Here is a 26,623-nt window from a genome sequence, read left to right on the forward strand (position 1 = left end):
AGCTGCTGTGTGCATACAAGACAACAGGTTCACTCGAAACTCACCACATATTGCCACCCATAGCGAAGCCCCGTATGGGTAGGCCAAGCAACAGGCCTATCAACAGCTATAAGAAGAGGATAGACTCCACATGAGCACGTTCCATAGAGTGCACAGGCACAGGATACGAGATAGTGTCCGGAAGCCAAGAAGGAGAGCCGAGACACGGGGTTATCATGGCCTCCCAACGTCTGGACCGGGTCGTCGCTCCATGATGGCTGTACTATCCTGATGTCTCCACTCATCATGGCTATGGCAAGGCGTGTCTTGAGAGAATGACTAGAGGCGATTGGTGCAAGAATTGCCCCTCAAAGCAGATTCAGCACTAACAATAGCTCATTAGTCCCCAAACGAGTCAAGTTGATGAAAATAATATAGTATCGGTATTGACCTCCCGCATGATATCATCATCTTCATAAATGTGGTTTCCAGACGCTGTAAACAATTCTTTTGTATTTGTGAGGGCCCATTAGGCAATGGCCAGCTATACTAAACCTTCGTTGGCAAACATAAAGGTTTGGATCTAAGTCTCCTGATATTGACACAACGGAGAAACCTGCCTTCTTTGAGGTGACAAGATCGTTTGGAAACCACGGGGCAGGCCTCGATCTATTGCCTAGGCTTGGCCTATGCGATGTGATCTACCAGTTCCCCCAGGATATTTACTCACCGCTGGCCACCTGGTATGAAGCCCCACATCGGCCGCCAACGCCGTTGACCTCGGAGCAATCTCTCCTTCCCGGTTTGAATATCAAATATACATATCCCATTTTCCGAGAGCACGTTAAAAGAGAGCCACAGGAGAAGAAGGTCCCTGCTATTCCCTATGACCCCGCATTATACCCACGCAATCCACTCCAAAGTTCGCAGCCATTTCCACCTTCCTCCGTGTCAGAGCCAATGAGGAATTTAAAAATACGTTTGTATTTCTCCATTGACAAGCTAGGGTTGCGGACAACTACATATCAATACTATACACCTTCCACTCCACCTACAGGATGTTAATTATCCGCCCACCTAGCCATGGAACTTAAGAAAAACGTCGACAATGCTGTTCTGGATCCCAGCAGGGACACCGATATCCGAACTGCAACACATGCGGACCTTGCCACCGATAATGCTGATAATCTCCATTGACGGCTTGGTAACCGCCAAATTCAGCTCCTCGCCATAGGGGGATCCATTGGGACTGCGCCTTTTATCAGTATCGGCAGCGGCCTTGCAAAAGCTGGTCCTTTAAACGTGCTTTTAGGCTGGCCTATACACACTGTCCTCCTTGGCCTCGTCAACAGTGGCATGGCCGAAATGGCAGTTCTCCATCCTGTTTCTGGCACTATTAATAATGTATCCAAAATGTCAATTCTGGTGATGATTAGAACATAGATCGTCATGAGAGATCCGTCTCCTGCAATAGTATTGAGAGTGGAGGACTTGTTTTCATCGTTCATTTTCCGTATAGACTGCTGGTGATAAAACCTTGTGTCTTTACAAAGAACATGAGTACGTTCAGCACTATAGGTGTTGCTTCCTACTACAGAAGTCATCAAAGTCGAAGAATATTCGATGCTACTGCCAGTAACAATCGTTGTTCAAGGTAGCCTAATACATAAGTATAATGACCAGTGTTGCAATTGAGATGGCAGTTGCCAGGTACAGCTTCCAGTGGACACTTTTGTAATTCAATAAAACAAACGATGCAACATTTCCCAAGCGAACCCCGTATCACCAGGCGATATCAGCTGCCTGGGCACGTCCACATGCGAGTCCTGCACAGAATGCCTCATCATCCTTGCTCATGGCATCTGCACTCGGTGTTTGAGCAGCCGGCCAGATCTGACGTCCGGCAGCCTTTTCCCGCTCTGCATGCTCCTTCACAATCTCCCGGACCTTTGCCTGCATATGCAGCGGGGCACTCTCCACGCGAGGGTGCATTAGCCCATTGATGAACAACCCACGCTCCATATTCTTCTGGACACCACATGCAAGCCCCTTGTCTTCGTTCATGACCTGCTTGTAGAGAGTGTCGACCTTGTCGAAGAGCTCTTGACTGGCGTTCTTGTTGCGGAAAATCTGGTAGTGCATCTTGGTTCGAGAAGTCGATTGCGGGAGAAACCTCTGCAGCATGATATAGTTGGGGCTAGCCGAAGTCAGTCCCGGAGCGGGTTTCGTTCCAGAGCTGGGGCAGGCAACTTACAGAATGTTGGTGGATGCATTTGGAAAGTAGTACGTAGTGCAAATTTGGAGACCATCCCTCTTCTGCTCTTCGTTTTGTGCCGTAACGGAGATGACGTGACCATCCTTGGACTCTTGGGTGAGAGTCTCAATATCGAACAAGGTCGGGATGGTGGGGTGGGACGTTGGGCAATGGTAGCATTCGTTAAAGTTGTCGGAGCAGAGCTTCCAGTTAGTCTCTGCGTCAATCTCGAATTCATGATCGAAAAAGTAGTCCGCAAGATTGTATTTGTCATATCTGTCCTGCACATCAATGCCATCAAACTCCTTTTCCCAGGGTTCCGGGTTCTCAGTCGCATCCAGGTTCACCCAAATGAAGCCGAGTTTATCCTTCCTCAGGTGAATCTTGAAGAGACCGTTTTGACTCTTGTCGAAATTCTGCATATCGTCATACCATGGGGCTTTGGTGAGCTTGCCATCCAAGGCGTATGACCACCCGTGATACTTGCAAGACAGAATCTGATTCCGACCACAAGGCTTATCGACAACAGCGTACGCACGGTGGCGACATGTGTTGTGGAATGCGTGAAATTCGCCTTTTCGGTCTCTGGCAATGACATATTCGTAGCCGGCAATCTCGAACCTGATCCAATCGCCGGAGCTCGGGAAACGTACTTCATGAGTGATCAACATCCATTTCTTGCTGAAGATGGCACGTCGCTCAAGCTCGTACATCTCAGGCGAGGTAAACCAACTGGCGGGGAGGGCCCGCATCGGCTCAGTCTTGCCATCGGTATAAGGACTGGTGCAGAGGGGGCCTCGCGATTTCGGTTTGAAAGGCATAGTGAGGAATGGCAACGGTGTTCTTGCTCCGCTGTATTGTCTCGACAATTGTTCTTTGCTTGATTGAGATCGACTTATAATCAGCAAGCCAACATGAATGGCGAAGTTCGATCCTTTTTATCCTTGGACTGTGGACAGACCGTACAGTGATACCAGGTCCCGGAAGATGCTCTCCATTTCACTGCTGAATTTGGCTAACTTTGGAGTGCTAGCGTGAATGCGAATTGCTGAGAAATGTGTGCACAGTACAGAGATGCTGTTCCTGTTATTTGATCCAGCTCCCGATTGGATCACCCTCCACCATCATCACCCTCAATGTCACAAGTACAGGGACAGGATGGCACAGAACACGGGTGATCCTCATTCAGTCACCCTGGAACACAAGCCAAAAGCCGTGGGTGCTCATTTTACTGTACGTGAGAAGCAATTATCCTCTCCCTCTGAGGTACTTGCCCTTGCGGATCCCCATCTCGATATTTCAAACGTTGCTGCTCGAGGCTGCCTCATCGCAGATGTTGGGCCTGCAGTTGGCAGGATGGTATTGTTCACCTGGTCCTCAAGCCAGCGTCCCACCTCGCAATGCGGAAGGGATGAGTGAAGCCAAAGCCTATACGGCATGCTAACATCGGCCATAGGTCGGGCATGACTATGGGTGGGTGCACAGAAACCAATTGCAAATAGATCACGGGAGGTGTCCACATCAAGCAACTTGATGGAGAGCAAGTGGAGACAAAGCTAGCTTGCCTTTGAAGGCCAGAAGGTTCTCGGGGATCGTCGGGTCTGGTCTCGGGTCTTGGTTATGCGGGGTAATTGATAGTAATTGATATGGGGCTAACATAGAATAACTTAGCCCCACCGGCCCTTTCAAAGGTTCTCTTTTTGGAAACAAAAAAGAGAGCCCATCGGCCCCAGTCCGAGGTTTCCTTCGGTTTCCCGCCTCTTATAGGATGGGGTATCGGATCGAGGACCGGGATAAGCCAGGGATAAGACAGCGGAGCTTTGCCGGTGAGAATACTAAGACATGGGAGTCTGTGGTGATCTGTCACAATAGATATCCAGATATCAAGTAGCGTTATCGCGGCGGGGTAGCCGCTTTATCTCAGATAGAGTTTCTTAAAGAGAGGATTAATCATCTCGGCGAGGGTTGGTTGAGAGTACTATTGACCGTTCTTGATCGGTGGACTTCTCTTACGTCCTTCGACAGTCCAACCAGCGCCTGTTGCCGATCATTTCAAAGACCCTACAAGGAGGGTCCAACAGCAGTTAGTAAACGTACCTGCGTGATTGAGGGATGTGGAGCCAACGTGAGAAACGTAAGCCGAAGTCGCGGAAACGGCGCTATGTTCCAAAAGTGCCAGGTGAATAGCCATCATAAGCAGTTGTCTCGTACTGTGTTAACGTCTTGTACAGGGTGCTATCAGTGCTCTCGCCGCCGCATCGACTGCGACAGAGCGGAACCCAGGTGCAACAAGTGTCTAGAGAGAGGCATCCACTGCACTGGCATAGGAATCCGGTACAGATTCGCCGACGATGTTGGGACGCATCGTAGAAACCGGCGCCGAGAGCCTCCATCATCTCGACATGCCCGTGAGAGCTTGAATAGTGCGGCTTTGCGTTATCCCGCGCCGCACCAGTCCCCAGGACTCGATGAACATCTGGACAACGCCTTCGTCGTACCTCGCTCACGGACCAATCATCATATGGCGCCCCAAGGCGCTCTCCTTCAGACTCATGATAGCAATGGTATAGATGCCTTCCACATTGACGCACAGCTCTGTATGATGTGGCGCAGGTGTGTAAGTCACACTATCAAGAGTATCACACCTGATACTCTCGACACAACAGAGCGCTATCTTTTCCACTCATGTGAGTCCTTGCATCCGGTCATGTCGTTGAACCATGCTGAACATAAAAGTTTCAGAAAGAATTGCTCCAATGCTGGTACTGGTCGATGACGATTCCAATAGTTGGCGACGTGTCGTGTTACCCGTTGCACATTTCGATGATTTAGTGAAGTCTGCGCTCCTATCAGCTGCGGCCTTCTGTAATTCGACGCCTCTGTCTGAGCAAACAACATCTCCTGAGATGGCTTACCAGAGGGTTATCCGTGGGCTTCAGCAGAGACAAAACCTTGCCGCAGAAGATCTGATGGGAAAACAGTGCATCATATTGACCTTACTTGTTCTTCTGGCGAACGTGATCGTGAATGGATCTCCTGATTTCCGCACGATTTTCGACTTGCTAAGATCATCATTAAAAGCAGTACGAGATGATCTGAATTTCTTTCGGGGTGAGATCGGCCTTTTCATTTCTACCCAACTACCCAAGTAAGCCTTCTGCCGCTCTCGGTTTAATCAGATTATTGACGAATCGAAGATTTCGCGGATATGCAGCACCTTTTCTAAGCCTCGACGAAGGAGTTGCAACTCTTTGTCGAACAATTGTAGGTGGCCCGCCTAGTATCAATGCCTGGCACGAATTTACTGTCTGCCGCGACATGCACCCGGATTTGAACGCCGCCATGTCTGTTGTTTATGAACTTAATCGGAAGGCCTGTGACATCTATTTAGCTCGCGCGCAGGCCGGCTCGACGGCACCTGCTTTTACTGATATGGTCGAAGATTTCAAGAATACCTTGGACTCATTTCCTCCTAATACACCGGGCGAGCATACCCTTGTGTGGCCTTGCTTCCTCGTTGCCCTCGAGAGCTCGACAACCGCCCACCGGGTGTTTTTTATCGATACACTTCTCAGACATCAAAGGATACGGGGCTTTGCCAATTTGGATAGAGCCATTGAATACGTCAAAAGGGTGTGGGCTAGTCAAAGTGACGTCAATTGGGTCCAACATCTCACCAAGCTCAGTGCATTTGTGGTGTGAGGTAGACGGCTTTTATTAGTCGATGTAAGAGCGGATTGGGTCTAAGCAGAAAGTGCTGTAGCAGTTGAGGGAGCTAAGATACGCTGCCCACTGAAGATATGCGAATTATACGGCCAAGAAATATTTTTCCTGGGTGACGTGATAACAAGGGACGCTTCAGCATAGAAAAGTGAATACTAAAAAAGCATTCAGGAAGACTGGAATATTCCTTGATATAGTACCTCGTGAGGTTGAATTTGGAGAAATAATATGGCCCACTTTGAGCTATGGAATTACATTCATAGGCGACGGACCTGTAACTTCTTTGCAAAGAGATGACTGCTTCTTCCCATATCTACACAGGTGTTCTGTTAGACTACCGATATACTGAATATACGATATAATTTTACTTATGTATAGAATTTCTATTCTTAAACGATTTGATTTGTTCTGATTTATATAGAAGTTCTCTAATATTTTAATGTAAGTAATTCTGCTAGCAGTATACTAATCTTTTATAGTCTATTAGCCTACTATACTCTAAAAGTATACCGCTGCCTAAATTATGTATTCTAAAGGCGTCCTTGCAGTGTTTAAATAATTTATTCTATTTTGATTTATATATAAGTTCTCCAGCAATTTGAATACAAGTAATCCTTCTAGTATTACAGCTCTTGCAGTCTTCCCCTACACTGTGTCAGGCAATTGCATAAGAATAGTTCACCGCACGTCGGTGGGGGAAGCAGTAATCCCATCAACTTACTCCACTTTTGGGCTCATCTAACAGTGCCAACACACACACACACACAAGCGAGCCTTACTCAATTGTGCCTAACTCAACAAGCCTTGTTACTGCCTGGAAACTGGACAAGTGAGGGATAGGTTAGCTGTTGGACAACTTTTGCCCGCTATAAATAGATTTGAATCTAACAGACCTCTTTGTGTCGGACTCGAGTTCACTGCCATCTTGAATGTATCCCTTGATAACTTCCTCTAGGAATCTTACTCTAAAACAGGCATGTAAGAGCAAGCACTATGGGTAATAAACGATTTTCTTTCCGAAGGTTCTCCAGGAAACTTTCGGGCAAGAAGCCAAATCACACTCAGGCATCACACCGTGACGGCTCATCTACGAAGGACGATGGTATCGAACCCTATTCATGCCATTCTTATAATTTTTATAATCTTCCGATGTGTATCTTTCCGTCTTCTAATTTATAATAGCGTCAGTCACAGGCATCGTCAGTACCTCACAGTTAATTACAGATCTTTCCACCCCGAAACTGGCCCCGGTTGAGAAGGGGACTGAGACAGATAGCAGAACACATGGAACAGCTGAAAAAGATAGTACCTCATCCCGGAGCACCACTCAGAAGCAAGATTCGGATGGCTTTAATAGAGAACCTCCTTCTGCTTCTCTCGGCGACAACGCATACGATTCTCTTGAACAGGACTTGCCTGAGTTTCCATCTAAATCTGATGCTACCAGCCGAATCAACCATGACGCGAGGATGGAAGACCAGGAGCCCCCTGAACACGAAGTAGTTGATATGAAGTGCTCAGATCAGACGCATATCATTAAAAGTTCACCTTCACTAAGAAGCAGTATCGGTATTATCTGTCCTACTCCCTGTGAAGGATCCCAAGCGGGATCAAATCGGAACTCCACTATGTCACTAGCTTCAACGATTTCATGGAAGGGAAAGAGGAACGCACAGATTGGGCCATGGCAACTGGGAAAGGTACTTGGGAATGGTCGCACCAGCCGGGTTAGGCTGGCCACACATGCTGTGACAGGGCAGCCTGCTGCAGTCAAGATCGTGTCTAAGGAGTCTGCCAGGACGGTACAGCCTAAAAGCATTGCCGCTATGGCGAAAACTGTCGACTGGTTGACTGGAACATGGGGGAATCAAATGCCTCGCAGCATCGATCGACAAGCGGTAATTATGAAGCTCATCAATCATCCAAACGTCATCAGTTTGTACGACGTGTGGGAGAGGAGTGGTGAACTGTAAGTAATGAACGACGGCCATGAATTATATACGGTACGGAGTACTTACAAGAGAAAAGATATTTGGTAATGGAATATGCTGAGCGTGGTGAGCTATTTCATTATTTGACCGCCACCGGTGATTTACAAGAGGAAGAGGCAGTGCGAATCTTTCGACAACTCATTGCCGGACTGGGCTATTGCCATCGATTCAATATTTGCCATGGAGACCTCAAACCAGAGAATATCCTGCTAGATAGTTCTGGCAATGTTAAACTCGCAGACTTCGGCATGGCCGCCTTTCAACCCGCTGATCACTGGCTATACACTTCGTGTGGAAGCCCGCATTATGTCGCGCCTGAAATAGCCAGGGGTCACAAGTATCAAGGTGCTATCGCGGACATTTGGAGCTGTGGTGTCATCTTATACGCCTTATTAGCGGGGTTTCTTCCTTTCGACAGCGACGATTTAGTAAGTACACTACGCTTAGTAAAGAAAGGTGTTTACACAATCCCATCACACTTCAGCACTGAGGCCGCAGACCTCATCAGGCGGACACTGCAAACGGAACCAAAGCAGAGGATTAGTATGGAGGACATGTGGCAACACCCCCTTTTGAATAAATACGAACGGTTTCATGAACGAACTTTTAACTATGCCCTCGGTCCAGCGCCTCCGCCGTCAGCGGAAGACTGTGGTGCACCGTTGGCAGCACAGGACATTGATATGGATTTGGTACACAATCTCCAAACACTGTGGCAACATGCTGAACCAGATATACTACTAAAGAGGCTACTAAGTACGGAGTACGTCATTGCCGATCTGAAACTCCATCCTTAATTCACCTCCAGTTTCTGTCCGTCTTTATTTTCACCCTGCTCCTGATAATAATTCCTATTGGTGTGAAAACTCCATTCTAACTTGTTACCAGGCCAACTCAGGAGAGAATTCTCTACAATGCCCTTGTGAAACACCGCGATGAACAGCCGGTGAACTACCAAAGAGAACCGCTAGAGGACTCAGCAAGTCGTTACCCACATATCCCAGGACCACTTGATTGGGAAGGACAACGACACAGCTACAGGAGCCGGTCACAAAGCACTTCATCAAGAAGCTTACAGTTGAACTTGAGGGAGCAGGATCGTCAATATTCTTACGAACTAAGACAAATATGCGAAGAAGCCTTCAACAGCAGATCTATTTTAACAGACTGCACTATAAGCACTTTTTTGGGGCGGAAAAATAGTGAATAGGTCTCGATCGAATGAACCGGCGTTGATAGGTAGTGAAGCCAAAGTTGAAGCAGCAATTCATAGTATTAGATTTTGTGAGTTTCCAGCACCGTTTCAACATGAATCCCAATTAGCCAGATAATTCTAAGTCATGATATCCTTATCTTGCCCACAGGCTGCAGGCTTTATGAAACAAAGAGGGCTATTCATTTGTCGCCTACGATGATCGCCATGGGTTTCTCCTTCCGGCCCCCATCGTGCCCAGATGGCGAACTCTACGTGGTCTATGTTATGCTCCACCAGTAAACCCCTTCATAAGCATTTTCATCGGACGTGCCATGCCTGAACTGGATTCCTATACAGGATAGCTGATGATAAAATAAAGTGGATTTCGTTCACTAATTTTATAACCCTAGGATTCCTTAATATATAAAATATCTGTACTTTCTCTTAACAGGTTACCCAAATATCACATTGGCAACCAAGAGATACATGCATATCTATATCTACTATAGTATGAATCCCCGCTCGACTCATCACAGTGAAGTTCTATAAAATCAAAATAGATGCACAATCGTGCGTCAATGAATGTGTCTGTCTGTGCACTAGCGTAGAAGGTAGTGGTGTTACTCAAGTCTATCTCTTTAGAACATGATTCGGCCTTGGGGACCTTGGGCTAAAGTCGGTGATAACCCTATCGGTGCCGACTTCCTACTCGGAGAAACCCAAATAATTGCCATGTTATTGCTAAGCTATCCACCTGGGGTATCCTATACTTTTGTAATATAAAAGCTAACATCTCCCGTTGCCTCTGGTACATAGTGCACTCTGTGTCTACTGTTATATGGGGTATATATGTTTGACTTCGTCCCAACACAGTAGGTCTCCTCTGGGATGAGTGCCTGTGTTCGTGCGAGGACTTTCGGTAGCACAGGTGTGATACCCGGGCCATATCCACCACAGCAGCAGTGTCTGATAAGATTAAAGACGCCTGGACGTAAAGCTGCAATAGCACAAAATACAGACAGACTAATCAAAAAAAAAACATACAACAGGAGGGATTCGCTGGTGGTCACCCACCCAACTACTAACCTCCCGGCGTGTGGCTTAAGTACGGCTGAGCGGACGGGAAGCCCTGTTCTCCACACCCTGTGGTCGTATGTGCTTGCTTACTCCAAGTAGTAAATTATGTAGTACTAATAGCACGAACATGACAGTAAGTAGTAATTGGCTATGGAGTGTCTTTAATTGTGCAACTACATGCCACCTGTAGAGCACGCCCAATTGTTTTCAATACTAGATATCCTGCCGATTCTTGGTCTTAGGGCATTGAAGACTGCTAGATAGACGGTGTGTCGGGACTCGGTAGCGGCTCCCTATGGGCACGTAGGTTGGAACCTAGCGCATGTCGGCCATTATCCTGGGTTTCTCAGTCGGCCAGGTTATCCGGTCCAGATAACTCTAAGCAGCATGGACGGGATGCGCTGCTTTTCTGTTCTCCACAATTCAGCTGACGGATATGAATTCCGTACGACCTTGCTCTAAGCGAGGCCGATAGATCCACTCTCAATGACGCTACTACGGCGGGGCGCGAAAAGATCGTGTGTGGAACCGTCTCGTCCTACGTAGTATATTTTGTATACAGCTAGTAAATTCGCAGAAGGAAAAGATCTACCTACCTACCCATAGTGATCAGCACGATCTTTTCGCACCCTGTCTCAGTACTAGACCGCAGGATCGGGTGTCTATCGCAGTGCAATAATGCCGAGCAATTACACATCTAGTGATCTCCACTATGGCAAGTGGCCCATGTACAGACATATCGATATATGAACTAGACGATTGATCGAAGATGTTGAACAGAAGTTGTCATCAGCGTTATCCCCTATGCATGACTAGCAACGCGTCATGTCCTATGGTATATGAGAACGTTCTGGGTCGCTGCAGCACGCTCATCGTGGAGTCATCGGGGATACACGTAGCTTTTACAAGAGACAGTATGCATCGTGATATGCTAATGCCCCTAAAATTGTCTATGCGGGTCACAAGATGGGATTCCCACAATTGAGAAAAGTTTATAGAATGGGCTTGTCCTGAGAGGTTTGGCTAACCATTCCTTTCCCTTTCTTTTTCTTTGTTTTGTTTTTCGTTTTGTAATTTTTTTTTTTCAGTCTATCCATACATGTACACAGATAACGGTGTTTCGTGGTGTCCGCCATTAGTAAACAACGATCAGGATATATATTATAAGGTGGTCATATTTTGATCCAACTACTTTCATTTTTCCTTCTACTACGCTGGAATATGAATTCCACCTTGACTGCCATGGATCCCTTAGGGAAATCCGCTATGTTCGTTTCATTGGTGGAACTGCATGATTGCAGCAATGGTTTGAAGCTCTTGAAGCTCGCCGGTGCGATACTGGCAATATCGCTGTTGCTGTTTATGATCAAGTTATACCAAGCCCGAATGAAGTTCAGGAGGCTTAAGTCTCAAGGCATTGTATGTTTCTTCAAGTTTTACCCCAACAACCAGGCTCTAATTTGAGATAGCCAATCATGCCTCATTCTCTAATTTTTGGCCATCTTCCTGTTGTCCTCCAATTTTACCGGGACTGGGCATTTGATGCGAACTTGGTTCAAAGCTTCGGCTACTATATGAGCAAATATTGGAAGAAGTTCTTCCCAAATGAAGAAAGATGTCCTCCCGTCGTATATGTCGATATTTGGCCTATGTCAAGGCCCATGGCATTCTCTATGGAGGCATACGTATCCAATCAGATGTCAATTGGGACCAGCTTGCCTAAGTCACCTATGCATGGTGAGTTCCTTGGACCAATTTCGGCTGGAAAGGATCTCATCTGTATGCATGGCGACGAATGGCGTATGTGGCGCTCGATGTTCAACCGCGGTTTTAGTCGAGGTAATATTAGAGCTGGGTACCTGCCATTATAGAGGAGGTTGAGGCATTCTCGAACATGTTAAAGAATCTTGCCGGCGGCAACGGAGGTTGGGGCCAGGTGTTTCCACTTGAGCAAATCTCCAGTAACTTGGCATTCGATGTTACAGGGAGAATCCTTCTGTGAGTGAAGTGACCTTGACGTGAAGCCCCATTCCTCAGACTAATAGCTATAGTGACACACGACTGAACACTCAATCACTGTATCCATCTCAGTTTACTATTGCTTATCGAGAACAACTAGAACGTATGGAAATTACTTTCAGTCCCCGCAAGCTTCTATGGAGGGCGACACCGTTTTTTAAGCTGCTTGTGCAGCGCAAGAGAGACGAGCTGTTCCAAATCCTTCGACCCTCCATTATGGAAAACCTGGGTACGCCTAGCAAAGGCGCGCAAACCATAGTGCAAGCCGCAGCGGAGGATCTGAAAAAGGTTGCCAGCGCTAAAGGAGAAGACAAAGATGGTTCTCTGGATGAATCCCTGGTCAAGCATGTGTTCTTCCATCTGATGGCCACATTCTTCGGGGGCGACGATGCAATCTCCATTACACTCCCTCGGATATTCAAGCGGCTCCAACAGCACCCCGAATGTCTCGCTAAATTGCGGGCTGAACACGATAGCATTTTTGGCCCTGACCCAAGAGCAGCTGCCCAGAGACTTCGAGACGAGCCCCACGTCTTAGACTCGCTCAAATATACCCTCAGTGTTATCAAGGAGACGCTACGCATCAACCCGGCTACAATCACGATCCGGGCAGGCCAGCCTGACTTTAACTTTCATATTAAAGACTCCCACACCGTATGGCCGACAGCTGGATTCGATCTTTTTGACAGCTCTATCACCATCCACAACGATCCTGCCAATTTCCACGAGCCCTCGGAATTCATCCCGGAGCGGTACCTGGTCCCAGAAGGCGATGTATTGCATCCGGAAAGGGACATGTGGCGGGGCTTCCAACTTGGCCCTAGGAGATGCCTTGGACAGGAACTAGCCATTGTCGTGCTCAAGCTGGTGCTGGTGCTTGTTGTCCGTGATCTTGACGTTGAGATGGCCTGGGAAGAGTGGGACCGGCTCCGAGAACAGCAGGGGATCAAATTTGACAAGCAAACGGTCGAAGGCGAGCGGATGTACACCGCTGGGAAGGCAACCGCGCATCCTAAAGACGGTGCACCGGCACATGTGAAGATCCGGAACCCCTCCAAGGAATGAGATACTGCCACGGATTGTGGGCTTGTGGACCCATCGCGCGGGGTGTTGGGGATGTGACGAATTTGCTTTGGTGATGCATGTATTTCCTCTCACTATCATCTTTCGTATACGTTATGTAAGGAAACGGAGCCGTATATTTCACTTCCATCTAAATGATCCGATATGAGTTGCTATTGTACTTTCCAACCATTATGAATTGCACATAAATAACTAGTTAACCATGACTGGCTCATTAATATAGCTGCTCTGCCGTGTGCAAGCTGGCTGCCAAGTCTTCTACTTGACATCTATGAATTGCAAAAACCACATTAGGGCATATATTTTAGGCAATAGTGTTTGTCGGCGTACGCCCTTGGTACCAGGGCAAAGGTCTATGAAGTTTTATCGCGGATCCCCGGCAAATGTCCGAAATTCCGAATATACTAGTATCCACCCAGTTGCATTCGCGAGGGACTTTTCTGCCGATCAAATCTCAAGGTTTGCTCTATTCTCCAGCCTGCATTCCTTAGACTTTACGCTAGTGGGGTTCGCCCATGTAGTTTTTTCTTAGCGTCAATTCAACCCCGCCGGCTAGGTTTCAGCTTTTGATAGCCCATTCGGTGACCGAATATTCAAGCCATGTCAAGCTTCATACAGCTTCCACTAACTGAATACCCTTCGATTAATTCCAGCCAAAGCAAGTAGTAACCGAATGCACAATCCTATTTCTAGTTTGCTGGCGCACATCTAAGTCACAAAATTTGGAACTGGTTCATAATTACCCACCCTATCAATACACCAAGACATCAAACAAGAACACCATCATGAATGAAAGAAACAAAATCCCGCATCTATTGCTGAACCTTATAACGTGGAGCAGTTGCATGCCAATAGCCACTTCCTCCTACGTATAACTCAATGGCTTCAATATACTCCAAAACCGCGGGAGATAGGGTGTCGGGGGTTTTCAGCAATTGCTGCTTCAATCGGCAGGCCTTCTCCTCTTCATCGACAATAAGCCCTCTCAGTAAAGGCTTTGCAACGGTGTCCGAAACATTATATTCGTTCATCAGCACCTTCACCGCGTTCCGCACTCGATCGGTCTTCTGATCCTTCTCCACATTCCAGCTGTAGTAGTCATTGGTCAGGCCCAGAATGACGCCCATACTGAAGTCGAAGTCGCGGACTAATTCATATTCCGCATCGGTGAGAACCAGTCCCATACCCCAGCGAATGAAATACGAGGAGATCCTGTGTGGTAGGTTGCGTCAGTAGTGTTCGGAAACGGGAGTAAACATCCAGGGCGCTACTTACCAATATCCGCTGTTTGCCACGCGGTAAGGGTTGTATTTCTCCATGGAGACGAAGTCCTCATCACTGCTATCGAAGGTTCTCAAGTAGTCCGCGAGCACCTCCACCAGTGATGTTGCGGCGTCAGGGTCCATGGAGCATGCCTTCTGTACGTGCAAGCCGAATAGCGTTTCCCGGGAGTTGAACGTTCCAGCCGGTGCATTCGTGAGCTTCTCGGGATCCATAGCATCGATCAGGATATCATGCTTTATGCAGGCTTCTTTATGCTCCAGTTCTTCGGTGACATCTACTCTCGCGATTTAGCGTCCCATCTTAGACAGAAGAGATCATTCCATGGCAGGTGCTTACCGTCGTTGATCCAAGCCAACTCGATAATGGAGGAAAGAACAACTAGTCTGTCCGGGAATGCGGTGCAGTGACAGATGGCAAAAGGCTCATTATCGGCAGTGAGATGGCGGGTCCTGGCCTTTTTGCCTTCTTTAGAACCCGGCTCGCAAGATGCGTCAATCACTTTATTAAGGGCATCGACAACCTCAGCGGCATTGTGAGCAATGCCTGCTGGGAACCGACTAAAGTGTTCTGGGACCTCAAAGGCACTGATAGAATCCCAGGTGTTAGGTACCATGATGGCGCAATTAGAGGGGCGTTATAGGACAAAGTTTGAAAACACGAGAGGAGATGAATCAGGTAAACAAGTTAGATCTTGGACAGAAAACTTTTCACACGAGTCAAAGCCAATCGTGCGTTAAAGAGACTCCTATATATGCAAAAGCTGTTCCGTGGATTTAGGCAGGAAGCTTCACGGTGATCTGACTGTCTGCACTGAAATTCCTCAGAAGCAAGCCTGGTTTCTGATTCGGCGTGGTAATATGGAGTACTAAGTTCAACATAGTGTACAATGGTGCCTTCCGTGGACCTCCTACTCTACCATGGTCAGCTCTATTGTGGGTATTTTGTAGCAGTGAAGAGCTGCAAAGCACAATACCATTAACTAAACAAGACAAGTAACGATTCTGCTGATGGAACGCCCGAATGCATGGATGTTTGCTACGAGCATGTGCGTCATATTACTTACTACATCAGCTCCCAAGGACCTGGGTTGCCTTCGCTTAACCTTCAAGCCGAAGCTGTAACCTTCGATCGAACTCAAAATCGAGATCGTGCTGATCCATGTGGGTAGGTTCGGAGATCTTTTCCTTGCACACATTTTGCCAGCTATCTATAACATCTGATAGGACCTGGGAGTGGAGACAGGCTGCGACAGTGGTTCTGCCAGCTCCACAAAGCGATCCACAGCAGCCCACATATGCTATATGCAAGTGTATCGGCTATGTGCCGAGGTGGTTATCAACGAACGATTATCCAAACTTGCAAAACCTAATCTCACCGGAAATCTGACGCCCTCCTGGGCAAAGAGCGGTGTGACGTAAAACTGAAGGTCCACTTTTGCCATTTATAAATATCTCCGATACAGAGGATGCCCCCGATCTAAACAGTCCAATTGGGTGTCTGCAGTAGATCACTATTTAAAATTCCCCAAACCCTCGAGATAGGGCGGAACTTAGACGTAGAATGGATCCTCTAAACCAATTATATAATATTTGAAAATAATCATACTAGTCCCTAGCTTTGACTCTGAATAGTCTCAGCGTTTTACTGTAAATGTACTAATAACATAATAAATTCTTTCTTTACTACACTATAAATCATTATGAGAAGACCCTTTACAACAGGGACAAATCAAGAAGTATATAATACAGTCTATATAGAACCTTGATAATTTGAGACATAGTATTCACTAAGCCATGCAGACAATTCATTTTAAGCAATCCCTCGTCATGACTAATTTCAAACGGTTGCAAAATTAATTGCGTATACTGAGGCTTACTGTATCGGATTGATCCACATTCCAGAACTTTCGGTCTTTTTATGGTTTTTTCTAGCTTTGGTAGACCACCACATAGTTCGTAGCGAGAGGATGGGACCAGGGGTGGATATAATCCAGGTCCCAGAAACCAGATCTTCCCTACCGCTAAGTTCCACACTTCTGTTCGAACTCAGCTGTGTCGGCCACTCTGACCGCTCCTTTGCTGGAGTGAGAGTATAGATATCTATCACTACTGGGGCTTTCAGCCAGCCACCCGAGCACTGATGTAAGTGGGACAATGCCCTGGTCCCAGAACTATCTACTAGCCGCGCCCTTGGCTGCTGATCCATAGCTTCAGCCTCCACATCGGATGTTCGGTAGCTCGGATTTACGAAAACGGTATCCCGGGCTTGTAGAGCATCAGTATATAGAGCTTTGGCCCTAGTATATCTTATCACTCTGCAGTCACCTTATTACTCTTATAATCTACCTAATGTATTTATAGTGAACATTCTGGAATTCTTCACAATGTATTAAATACAGTGCATGGGGTCTCTCAGTCCATAACTTCGGCATCCTTATACTTTCCCTGCTTCTGAAGTATTGAACCAAGGTGGCTGAAACTGGTGGGAGTATGGGTATGGGCAACACTTTGCTGAGGCTGCCGCAAAATGATCTCATAATAAAGCGTTCCAATGGCCCGTTGCCCTATATATCACTTACTTAGTCTGCGTCCGTCAAGCACATACTAAGAGCGACACATAAACTTAGGGATTCATCATAGAAAAACTTTAGAACGTGCCGTAAAGATTTAACAACGACGGGAATCAACTTGTATTCCTACTGTAGGATAAGTCCTATTGAGGCACGCGGTTTTACTATCCACGGTAGTAACCACACTATTGAAATAAAACTCTATGGGGCATCCTGGTGTATTAAGAATAGTCGACCGGTTGGTATATATATGTTTCTGTGTTGGAGAGTCTGTACAGTGGTTGCGATATTTTTAGTTGGGCTAAAGTAACGTCCTTGACTCACGAGAGAATATATATTCCTAGACCGACCCAAATATCATTACTACCAACACTAACTTCAAGTCAGTCAGCCAACTACGTCAAAACATTTGAAAACGCAATATAAATGATACAAATTCATAGGAGTCAGGGGAGGCAAGACATGTCTACTAAACTCATATGCGAATAGTAGAATACAGAAGACTAAAAGAGATCTATTCCCCGTCAGGGGAGGAGTGGCTGCGCCCTGGAGGGCCACAAATCACTCAGAGGCGGGGATATCGAACGGCCAGATCGATCGAAGGGTTGCCCCGTCCTTCACAGGCTCATTCTCATCCCGTTCTTGATTCGTTACAACGGCCTGCAATATCCCCATGAATATCTCCCTATGAGCCAATGCCGTTGCTTCCCACTGTTCAGGAGGCACCCACCCATCGGACGCTGTATTGAGCAGATTTGAGAGATCGTGTCTTAGAATCTGGGCCGCCTCGGAAATAGCCTATCTATCTCGAACTGAAATAGCCAACATATATCCCATCGAAGATGGCTCCATAATCTTTATCATAAGCTCGAAATTGTCTGTAGAGAATCTATCTCTAAGCCTTTTGATGCGGCGATTCCTGGAGAGGTTGAAGGTCTGGGACCAAACTATTTTTACGAAGTCGACTAATTCAATTGAGTTCGCTAGAGCATTTAAGAGTCAGTTGGTTGATTTGACCCTAGCTTTATGAAGGCTTCCTGCAACCTCGCATCTACCCTCTAATAGCAGACGTGGAATATTCCAAAAGGACCCTCGACGACTTATACTAGGTGTCAAATCCGATGAGTTTGAAGTGTCACGGGTCTTCCCTCTCCTAAATGTGGTACTAGATAGAGAGCCTGATACTGCCATACGGGATAGTGCCTCTACTGCGATAGTTGAATCCACCCCGCCCCATAAGTTAATAGTTCCTCACGTTAATCAAACTCCTTTTTCCTACGCCACAAGTATGTTCGATAGTTCATTCGAGTATCAAGAGCACGTCAATGTCGTGCTGAAGGATGACCTTGGGTCAGCTCTTATTGGCGTGCCGGGTTTTCATGAGGCATTTGTTAAGAATATTAGAGCCTTGAGAGCAGTGAATGCGGCAATATTTGAAAACATTCTCGACGACGGTTCAGAAAGTGTCTGGACGGCCTTTCTCATTGATTTCGATCTTGCTATTAGAGAAGCATTTCCTAAGACACGACTTGGAGTATTCGACCTGACAATATATGCTAATTTCACAGAATACTACAAGACTATGAAGCCATATGTACGCAAATTATGATTGTTTCCAGGCGGAAGGTCATAGAGAGGAAGCCACATTTCTTTATTCTCGGCTGTGTGAAATCCTTGATCAAGCGCAGAAAGGTCAAGGTTTAGGGGAGAGCAACAACACCTTGTCTACAACCTAAGAGCGTCTCGATGAAGGTATAGAAACTGCACCAGTGTCATATATACCCTGGCAGCACGCGTCGATGTCTCTCGAAACCTCATCCATTGAGTGGTAGTCCCCATTCCAACAACGCAAAATAATGTCACCAAGTACAAGCATATCCACTCTCGGGTATTTTCCCGTGGCAAAAAGCTGCTCTACCACTCTCATCAACTTGCCAGTCCCCAGTGTCTTTTCCAATTCTTGGTAAGGTTTTTCGCCGGTTTCTATTTCAAACAGTGTCGAACCGAAGGCAAATATATCTGTTTTGATATTGGGTTCAGATCCCGGCCGATAGCTACACCATTCATAGCAAACCATTGCAGCTTCCCCGTCGATACCAGAGCCGGAAAAGTCAATATACTTTACATGGCCTGACGGGTCCAAAATTAGATTATGACAGCCAACATCTGCATGTATAATCGCCTTAGTATGTATATAGCGCAAACCAGCTGCGGCTTCTTGGGTCCAGCGAAGCTTTGTCTCGATTGTCGATTCGCTGCTCTGAATCTTTTGGCGCAGGCATTCGCCTCGTTCGATGATTATACCATCTGCCGTAACCTCCCGTACTTTCGCGACCTGAGGGTGATCACCCAACCGTTCGTAAGCGCGGATTTCGATGTTGTAGGCTTGACAAGCAAAATCGTCCGACGGCTTGGGTCGGCGCTTTATCACAAAATGGCTATCAATTGCATAAATTGGACTTACTGTCCCCACAGCAATCAGGGAACAGTGTTGTGTGGCGAATATATGGGATTCAACAGGATATTGTGCCATTTTGGTAAGGGAAGAGAAGGCTGAGTGGGAAAGTACCCAGACGCCCGGAACTGGATAGCGATGGGTAAGTCTCTCAAGATAATTGGGGTCTCGTACCAAGGGATGGGCCCGACAGCAAACTCGATACCTAACCGTGGAGCCCCGCAGACGTATAGGAACAGGTCACGTCGCTGGGAGATAATAACTATTGGCCGTAAGCTGAACAACTGCTTTCCATTCTGCGCTTTGACACTCTCCCCCACATTTTGTGACTCGTTAGTACGTTTGCGAGGTTTGCATAGGATCATCCCAAAAGCAACATATATGCGCCTCTTAATTAAAGATAATCGTGTCTTATGGCCTTTGCGTAACTCAAGGTCTCGTCCGATTATCACAAACCTCATGGAAATCGATTTATCAGCGATAGAGTATGTTGAGCACATTAGAAGCTCGGAGTGGTCATGTATTTTCCGCACACGCTGGCGCGACAGAGACTGTATTCTCAAAGTGGTGCGTAACCAGGTAGTCTTTCTAATCCCAAGCCTGATATGTCCCTAGTACCACAGTATTAAACCATCTCATGCCGACCCGATAGACCGCGAAGTCGATATCTTTAAATGCGAAAGCAAAGCCTATATTCGACTCAAGGCTCGTGGTCTATGTGACAAAGGATATATCCCTGATTTCTACGGTCTGATAAAGCAAATCAACCCAGTGGAATGGTCACCACACTTGACAAAGTTTCTCGAAGATCGGTTACCTCCCAATGCTGTTCTGCTTGAATATGTCCCGGATCTTCAGCAGATTGATTTATCTACATTTTCGATAGACAGGATCTACAGACTCCGTCGGATTCTCTCGGAGATACATGACGCGGGAGTTTATCATGGTGATCCATATCCACGAAATATAATGGTTCAGCAAAGCTCCGATAGGGTTCTGTGGATCGATTTTGATCGTGCCCAAACTTTCTTTCAAGACTCAATCACAGATCTCCAACGGCAATGGCTGGAGGGCGAAATTGAATTGGTGGACTATTTTGTCGATGCTCTTGTATGAATGAATACCACTTTATCATCACCTTGAGAGGCTAACCGATCTATGGCTAGGCCGCAGACTTTAAGGAGGGCAAGCTCCATCGTGCATGGTCGGCTTATTATGAGTATGTATAGTTCCATCATGCCCCTACTAGCTACGCTGAAGATTAGCTGAATTCAAATAGAGGCGTTTATCAAGGTTCTTGAGTGCCTTCTTGCAAAGCCCATCGGATACACTCGTGCGGAATTATTCGTAGCCTGAAAGTAGATGCGAGAAGGAACTGGCTTACTGGGCACAGAGGAGAGAATATATGTTTAGCAGAATATCCGTATCGGATATTGGCACTAAGTTGAGACATCGTTGCTGTGGTGATAGCAAAATGAAGAGCGAGTAAATTTGATGGCTTTAAGGTTTTCTTTAGTGGTTTAAAATTTAAAGGGGAGTAAAAAAATTTTTCAAAATAAAGATTAGAATAGAAAAAGGATGGACAGGAATTTCTACTTCGTAAAAAAGAAAAGCGTTCTATGAAGAAGATACTATATGACCCACTACTGAGAGTAGTCTACCACATACAACCATAGGGCATGGAGAACAGGGCTTCCCGTCCGCTCAGTGTTACGGACCCCAGTCTAGTGCGGTATCAATAGATAATATTTTGGCTACAGTAACAATAGAAGCAGTAAATATTATTAACAGCAGAATATTATCCAGACAATAATTGCCAGTATATAAATATTATAGAATATAGAATATTATAACTATAATAATATTAAAGATCTCAATATTAAATAAACTTGTCACAGAATTGATAACGGTCATGCAAGGTGGTTGTACAGTATACCCTGTCCCAGGTGCATGGACATTTCGGTGGCCGAACGGTGTCTTCGGTATCTATGTCGGTCACCTTTCTAATGATGTACAGTGGCCCCCCCTCCTGAGGATTGATTATTGTATACAGAGAACTTTAGGGGCCCTTGGCTATAAATTAGCACTGTAGTCAATAGGAGGGAAAATCAAGAATCAGTTTCCTGTCAATAGACTATCTACTGTTGTTTTGCCTACGTATCCTTACCTAGTTGACAGGTCTTCTACCCTGATTAGTAGATAACTCTGACATACTACGGCCCCTGCCACGCTGTTAATCACGCCCAGTCTTATATATATATATATTGATTAGAACAGCTATAGGCATAGCTGGTGTGTATAGGAATAGACAGGCCTGAGAATGGAATCTTAGTGCCATACTTTAGAAGCCCCAGCAAATTAGTCAGCTCCTGTCGGTTCAGGTGAGCGAAACCTTAACCTGCTGAGCAAAGCATATCGATATTTGTGACAACAAGGTACATTGGGCTCAGAAAGCCCTAAGATATATAGTCACCTGCAACGGAGCCTTGCCATCACTCATACAACGTCCCCTTTCTTATTGGAATAACTTGATCCTCTAGCCCGAAAGCTGCGTGCCCAGAGCCACCGTCATCTTCCCTGCCAAGCTCATCCAACTTCTTTAATTCTCCGAACCTAACCCGTTGCCCCTTGAGTCGCTTTGCCCGATTGCTACTAAGACAATGGCCTCGAGAGATCTCGTCTAGTGCTGTATTTCGGGTTGTGACCAAGATCTGACTGAAACTGCCGTCGACCGGCACACCATTGATCATTAATGAATGCAATCCTAGCCCCACACAGAGAACCGATAGACCAAACCCGACCAAATAAGGAACAAGAAGCCAGAGGGGCGTATATTGGTACACCAGCTCCGTTTCCAGCGACATGCAATCAACCCTAATGGACGGATGGTTTCCACCCATAACCGACAACGTTATATTTTGCATGAGCTCCGGGATGCCGATTATCAGGTCCCGATTCAAATGAAAGGTGCTACCAGTTTCGTTCGCTATTAATTCAACAAGGCCAGTAGAGGTCACTGACGTGTTGGATTTGAAGGCGTTCTGCTCGTCCAATCGCATCGAGATAGACCCGGCTAAGGAGTCATAGAGAGAATCCCGCACAGCGACCATATCTAGCGCCCGCCGTGTTGTGGCATTGATCTCACTCATTGCCCAGTTCGCCGAGGTGAATTGGCGTGCCCAATCGACATCATCTGCCTGCGTGAGATTTCCCGTGGTTGCATTGAACGTAGGAATTCCGTTGCCTAAGGTTACGCTGACATTATATGTTGTGTTCCTAGTCGAACATGCAAGTACAGTCGGCACTTCCTTGTAATGTTTATTAAGCCCAAAAAGAACCCACAGTATTTCTTCATGTTGCTTATCAACGACAGCAGAGTAGTAGGTAAATGTAGCGCCGTTTTGATTGTCCGGCGCAGCGTCCTTTCCCAGAATTGCCTGGGCTACCTCAAAAGGCTGCTCATCGCATGACATTGCAGGACCAGGAAAGGTGACCCAATAGGAGCAGTTCTGTCCACACGGTGATGGAAAGCCGATGGGGGCATCTCCTACGATGGTTTTAGCCGTTATCTTCGACATCAACGGTGACGGACCTCCGTATGGGGTTCTCGAACCACCTGGTGCCTGTTGCCAGATTGTGAGGCTGCTGGGTGACCCGGTGCCAAAGACGGGAACTTCACAAGGATTGACTGATGACCGCGTTGCAAAAGTTACGGAGAGGGTACTAGGCACGAGGATCGTGATGATGCCAAATACCCAGGTGACAGCAGCCATACTGAGAATAAGGGGGGCCGCCAGCAGGTCTCTCGACAGAAAGGATAACAGATTGGTCTGAAGTGCGAAGATCTTGTCGATCGATCCGATTTTGAAGTACCTCTGCCGCAGCGTGAACCATGTCACTTGGGAAAGAGCAATCCCGACCGCGATAGCGAAGACCACCTTGACGATAAACGCCGCCCCTGTGGCGATCCTCAGAATCCACGCTTGGGAGTAGCGAGCGACAGGCTTCCCGTGCAGGTAGTTGTAGCAGAAGTGATGACCGACGCCAATGGTCAAACCAAGTAGAAGCAGCCCAGTCATGGTCACAGGGATAACCCAAATGCTACTGGGGTCGACCTTTTCTATCTCAACGTTGATCTGATTTGCCTGCTCGGGAGGCCCTTGTTCACTCCCCGACCCCAACTGTTGTGCCTCTTCTGCCCGTTCGACTCGAGACTGTGCTTCTCCATGTTGGCTTTCTTCGAAACTAGAGCTTGACGACCTGTAGATCGGCCGTTGCAAGGGTTGAGTGTCTGCCACATCGTTTGGTGGACTGGGGGTGGATCGCGTATAAAAGGCCATCAAGGGCGCTGAAACTCAACTGTTTTGAAATCTCGAACACCTCTAGAATACCAAACGGGCTTGGAGAGACGGGATGTGTGTCGCAAAATATCCGGCGGGTTCCCCACTAGCGCTTTGATCGCTACAGGACACTAGAGCCGCCCAAGGCCATGGGTACACCCGCCAACCCATAGGTTGAAGAGAAAAGCGTACAGTAGCCGGGATTCGCCGGTGGTCAATGGTCTACTAACCGGCAGTCGGGTGGCTGCCGCCCGAGGGAGTTAGCGGGTGAGCCACTTTACCGTCGCGCGACCTCAGGTAGTTAATTCCTCCCCCTCCCCCTCCAGTGGCCACCTTTGCAACCTCGTATTAGAACAAGGGGCAAAGTAGCTCGAGCCTCGTGAGTGCTTACAGCTCAAGGAGGTTCCGCTCATCCATGTCTGATTATCTGGAATGGCAAATTTGCATCATAGATGAACTGAAAATTACATCGCTAGTGGTCACACATCATTCCGATATTAAATTTGTTTCATATTTATTGTACTCGATTTCTTTCAAACTGTTGTGTAGGATTCAGACAAAATAATCATCTATCTTCGTCAACGCATAAGAACTAACATAGGGATCACATGGCATGACCACTAGGGATGTAATTGTTAGTTCATCTGATTCGTATTCTTCTGGATAGTGAACCGAATGTGCATTACCAATAGGTCTCCGTGTGACAAATATGTGATGACATCTTTTGTTTCTGTGTGTCATAAGATATCCTTTCCAGAATAATACAATGCACTGCCCCCAAACATAGCTATGGCCAACCACTGCCTGCATGTCAAAGGATTCCTTCCTCGGAGTTGGTCTGTCATTTGGGCTCGAGCGGCTGGAGTGCTCCGAATCAGGAAGGCGTTAGGGGATAGACAGGGGCTAAAGGAATGGCCAGGGATGCGGGGTTAGCACGTATCTTGAGGGGTTGAATACTTAAGGTCGAGGAAGTATGTGTAATAGCCGTAGCCTGTAGTTACAGCCCAGCCAAATGAATTGCCAATGAAAAATGCTTGCCAATCTCAACGTCTCACTGCCTTTGGCATCTCTTGTATTAATCGCCGGCGATGCTATTGCGGCCCCAGCGCAGCCAGAATAACCCCGTGCTGAGGTGGGCAAACAGTAGTTTAAATGGTAGATCTGCCTTCAGTCAGGGGTAATTGAAACGTGAGATGACTTGTACAGCTCGAAAATCTCCAGAGGAGAAGGTTTGCATCCTAGTTTGCTCGACTTGTTCAGAAAGTCATGTCTTCAATACAATTTGACACGCGGTACGACTCACCTTTCGCTGCCCTTGGATATGAAAGCATTGTGGGTGTTGACGCCCAAAATAGATCGAACGACCACTTACAAAAATCCTTATACGATAAATATGGCAACTACTTCCGAAAGATAGGAAATAGTAAGTCCTCGGACGTCTTCGCCAAGTTCCACGGTTTGTGTGGCAGATTCGATGGTAAGTTCGCCGAGAACAGCCAGGCAACGATCACGGTGGTACAGTAGAAGGCCGGTAACAGGTCCTTATTTCCTAGCTTGTAAGGCTTGTATTATAGAGATTGTATTAAGGGGCGCAGCTGACTGTAAGGCTATGGATGGGGAGGTTTTGAAATTTACTGTCAAAGTCCAGTATTGATGTTTTTTTACAGCTACTCTGCCTCGGAGCGGATGGATAACTGAGTGTTGAGGGCTTTGAAATATTTCTAGCACTGATAGATGTTTGTTCAGGAAAGACTTTCTCTATAAATAAGTTTCGCTAAATAATATTATTAAATATCCTATCTTTTCTATTGTAATTCCAGCTATATTAGCTACTGAATATAATACTTTTGTATACAGATCGCCGAAAGTTACAGAACGATTTCTGCTTGTGGTAAACTAACACTGTTATATAATATATAATATTATAAACTATAGTGAACTTACTATTAGCGCTAAATAGCTATTGTCCGAGCTATTTTAGACAGATAGAGTAGTAAGAAACTCCTCGGGTAGCAGAGGAAACAAGAGTTTAAAGTTATCAATAATCGGAGGCCCGAGTAGGTGGACTCTATCTTTGCAGATAAACTCTGATGTATGGAGGGCAAACTAGCCCCAAAACAGGCCAATATATGTATTGGCAGCGATGACCTGTCGAAGGTCTATTGTAAAAGTCTAAAGTGGATTTTAGCTATGTCTGCGCTTGTGCCGGCTGTATAGATCTAAGTGATAAGTCTACGGGGTTTTGAGTCGGGAACAAGGTGTGCCGATCTGTACTATTCCGACAAGCTAGTTCTATGATCTTCGAGTTCTTCTAGGTGCTCAGTTTATTGAAAGCCTCGTGTATCAAAGAAGAAACTTATATTATAGGATATCAGAAGCGAGCTTCTGGACGACTCCTACTCTAGGTGACTGAAGGTGTCTTTTTCTGGATACTGGCTATACCACTGTCGCTGCCAGCTATTTATGTCTTTAATCTGAATAGCGGTAAAACACTTACCAAGGGCTGCTATATGGAGGTCTTTCAAGCTGTCCACGTGAATAGGAAACTATATGTGACCTGTATAATCTACTAAAGTACTATTGAAGACGATGTCCGCTCAGGATAAATCTATTGAATGTAGACATGAGTTGCGATATATTCTTTATAGATAATA

At 46.5% G+C, this 26,623-nt stretch overlaps 7 protein-coding genes across 7 annotated transcripts; 4 read left to right on the plus strand and 3 right to left on the minus strand.

Annotated features, from left to right (window-relative positions):
* Positions 1-1,761: 1,761 nt before the first annotated feature.
* ABOM_003007 (aromatic ring-hydroxylating oxygenase subunit alpha) lies at positions 1,762-3,054 on the minus strand (the record flags this gene model as incomplete). The annotated part of the gene is made up of 2 exons (XM_022530137.1): positions 1,762-2,176; positions 2,234-3,054. 2 exons carry the CDS (start codon positions 3,052-3,054, stop codon positions 1,762-1,764), a joined length of 1,236 nt encoding a protein of 411 aa, XP_022392491.1.
* Positions 3,055-3,391: 337 nt separating this feature from the next.
* Positions 3,392-5,935, plus strand: ABOM_003008 (uncharacterized protein; the record flags this gene model as incomplete). The annotated part of the gene is made up of 5 exons (XM_022530138.1): positions 3,392-3,592; positions 4,465-4,516; positions 4,561-4,920; positions 4,970-5,381; positions 5,431-5,935. 5 exons carry the CDS (start codon positions 3,392-3,394, stop codon positions 5,933-5,935), a joined length of 1,530 nt encoding a protein of 509 aa, XP_022392489.1.
* Positions 5,936-6,949: 1,014 nt separating this feature from the next.
* Positions 6,950-8,744, plus strand: ABOM_003009 (uncharacterized protein; the record flags this gene model as incomplete). Its single annotated transcript, XM_022530139.1, has 3 exons — positions 6,950-7,058; positions 7,139-7,925; positions 7,985-8,744. The coding sequence occupies 3 exons, from the start codon at positions 6,950-6,952 to the stop codon at positions 8,742-8,744; spliced, it is 1,656 nt and encodes a 551-aa protein (XP_022392535.1).
* Positions 8,745-11,461: 2,717 nt separating this feature from the next.
* ABOM_003010 (uncharacterized protein) lies at positions 11,462-13,303 on the plus strand (the record flags this gene model as incomplete). Its single annotated transcript, XM_022530140.1, has 4 exons — positions 11,462-11,638; positions 11,689-12,019; positions 12,091-12,217; positions 12,271-13,303. The coding sequence occupies 4 exons, from the start codon at positions 11,462-11,464 to the stop codon at positions 13,301-13,303; spliced, it is 1,668 nt and encodes a 555-aa protein (XP_022392552.1).
* An 830-nt stretch (positions 13,304-14,133) lies between these two features.
* ABOM_003011 (terpene synthase family protein) lies at positions 14,134-15,218 on the minus strand (the record flags this gene model as incomplete). Its single annotated transcript, XM_022530141.1, has 3 exons — positions 14,134-14,533; positions 14,597-14,879; positions 14,942-15,218. The coding sequence occupies 3 exons, from the start codon at positions 15,216-15,218 to the stop codon at positions 14,134-14,136; spliced, it is 960 nt and encodes a 319-aa protein (XP_022392551.1).
* Positions 15,219-18,906: 3,688 nt separating this feature from the next.
* On the minus strand, positions 18,907-19,707 carry ABOM_003012 (uncharacterized protein; the record flags this gene model as incomplete). The annotated part of the gene is made up of 2 exons (XM_022530142.1): positions 18,907-19,304; positions 19,380-19,707. The coding sequence occupies 2 exons, from the start codon at positions 19,705-19,707 to the stop codon at positions 18,907-18,909; spliced, it is 726 nt and encodes a 241-aa protein (XP_022392554.1).
* A 381-nt stretch (positions 19,708-20,088) lies between these two features.
* On the plus strand, positions 20,089-20,930 carry ABOM_003013 (uncharacterized protein; the record flags this gene model as incomplete). Its single annotated transcript, XM_022530143.1, has 4 exons — positions 20,089-20,196; positions 20,245-20,739; positions 20,796-20,848; positions 20,909-20,930. 4 exons carry the CDS (start codon positions 20,089-20,091, stop codon positions 20,928-20,930), a joined length of 678 nt encoding a protein of 225 aa, XP_022392553.1.
* Between the last annotated feature and the right edge of the window lie 5,693 nt (positions 20,931-26,623).

The sequence above is a fragment of the Aspergillus bombycis genome (genome assembly GCF_001792695.1).
Source record: "Aspergillus bombycis strain NRRL26010 chromosome Unknown contig00013, whole genome shotgun sequence".
NCBI lineage: Eukaryota > Fungi > Ascomycota > Eurotiomycetes > Eurotiales > Aspergillaceae > Aspergillus > Aspergillus bombycis.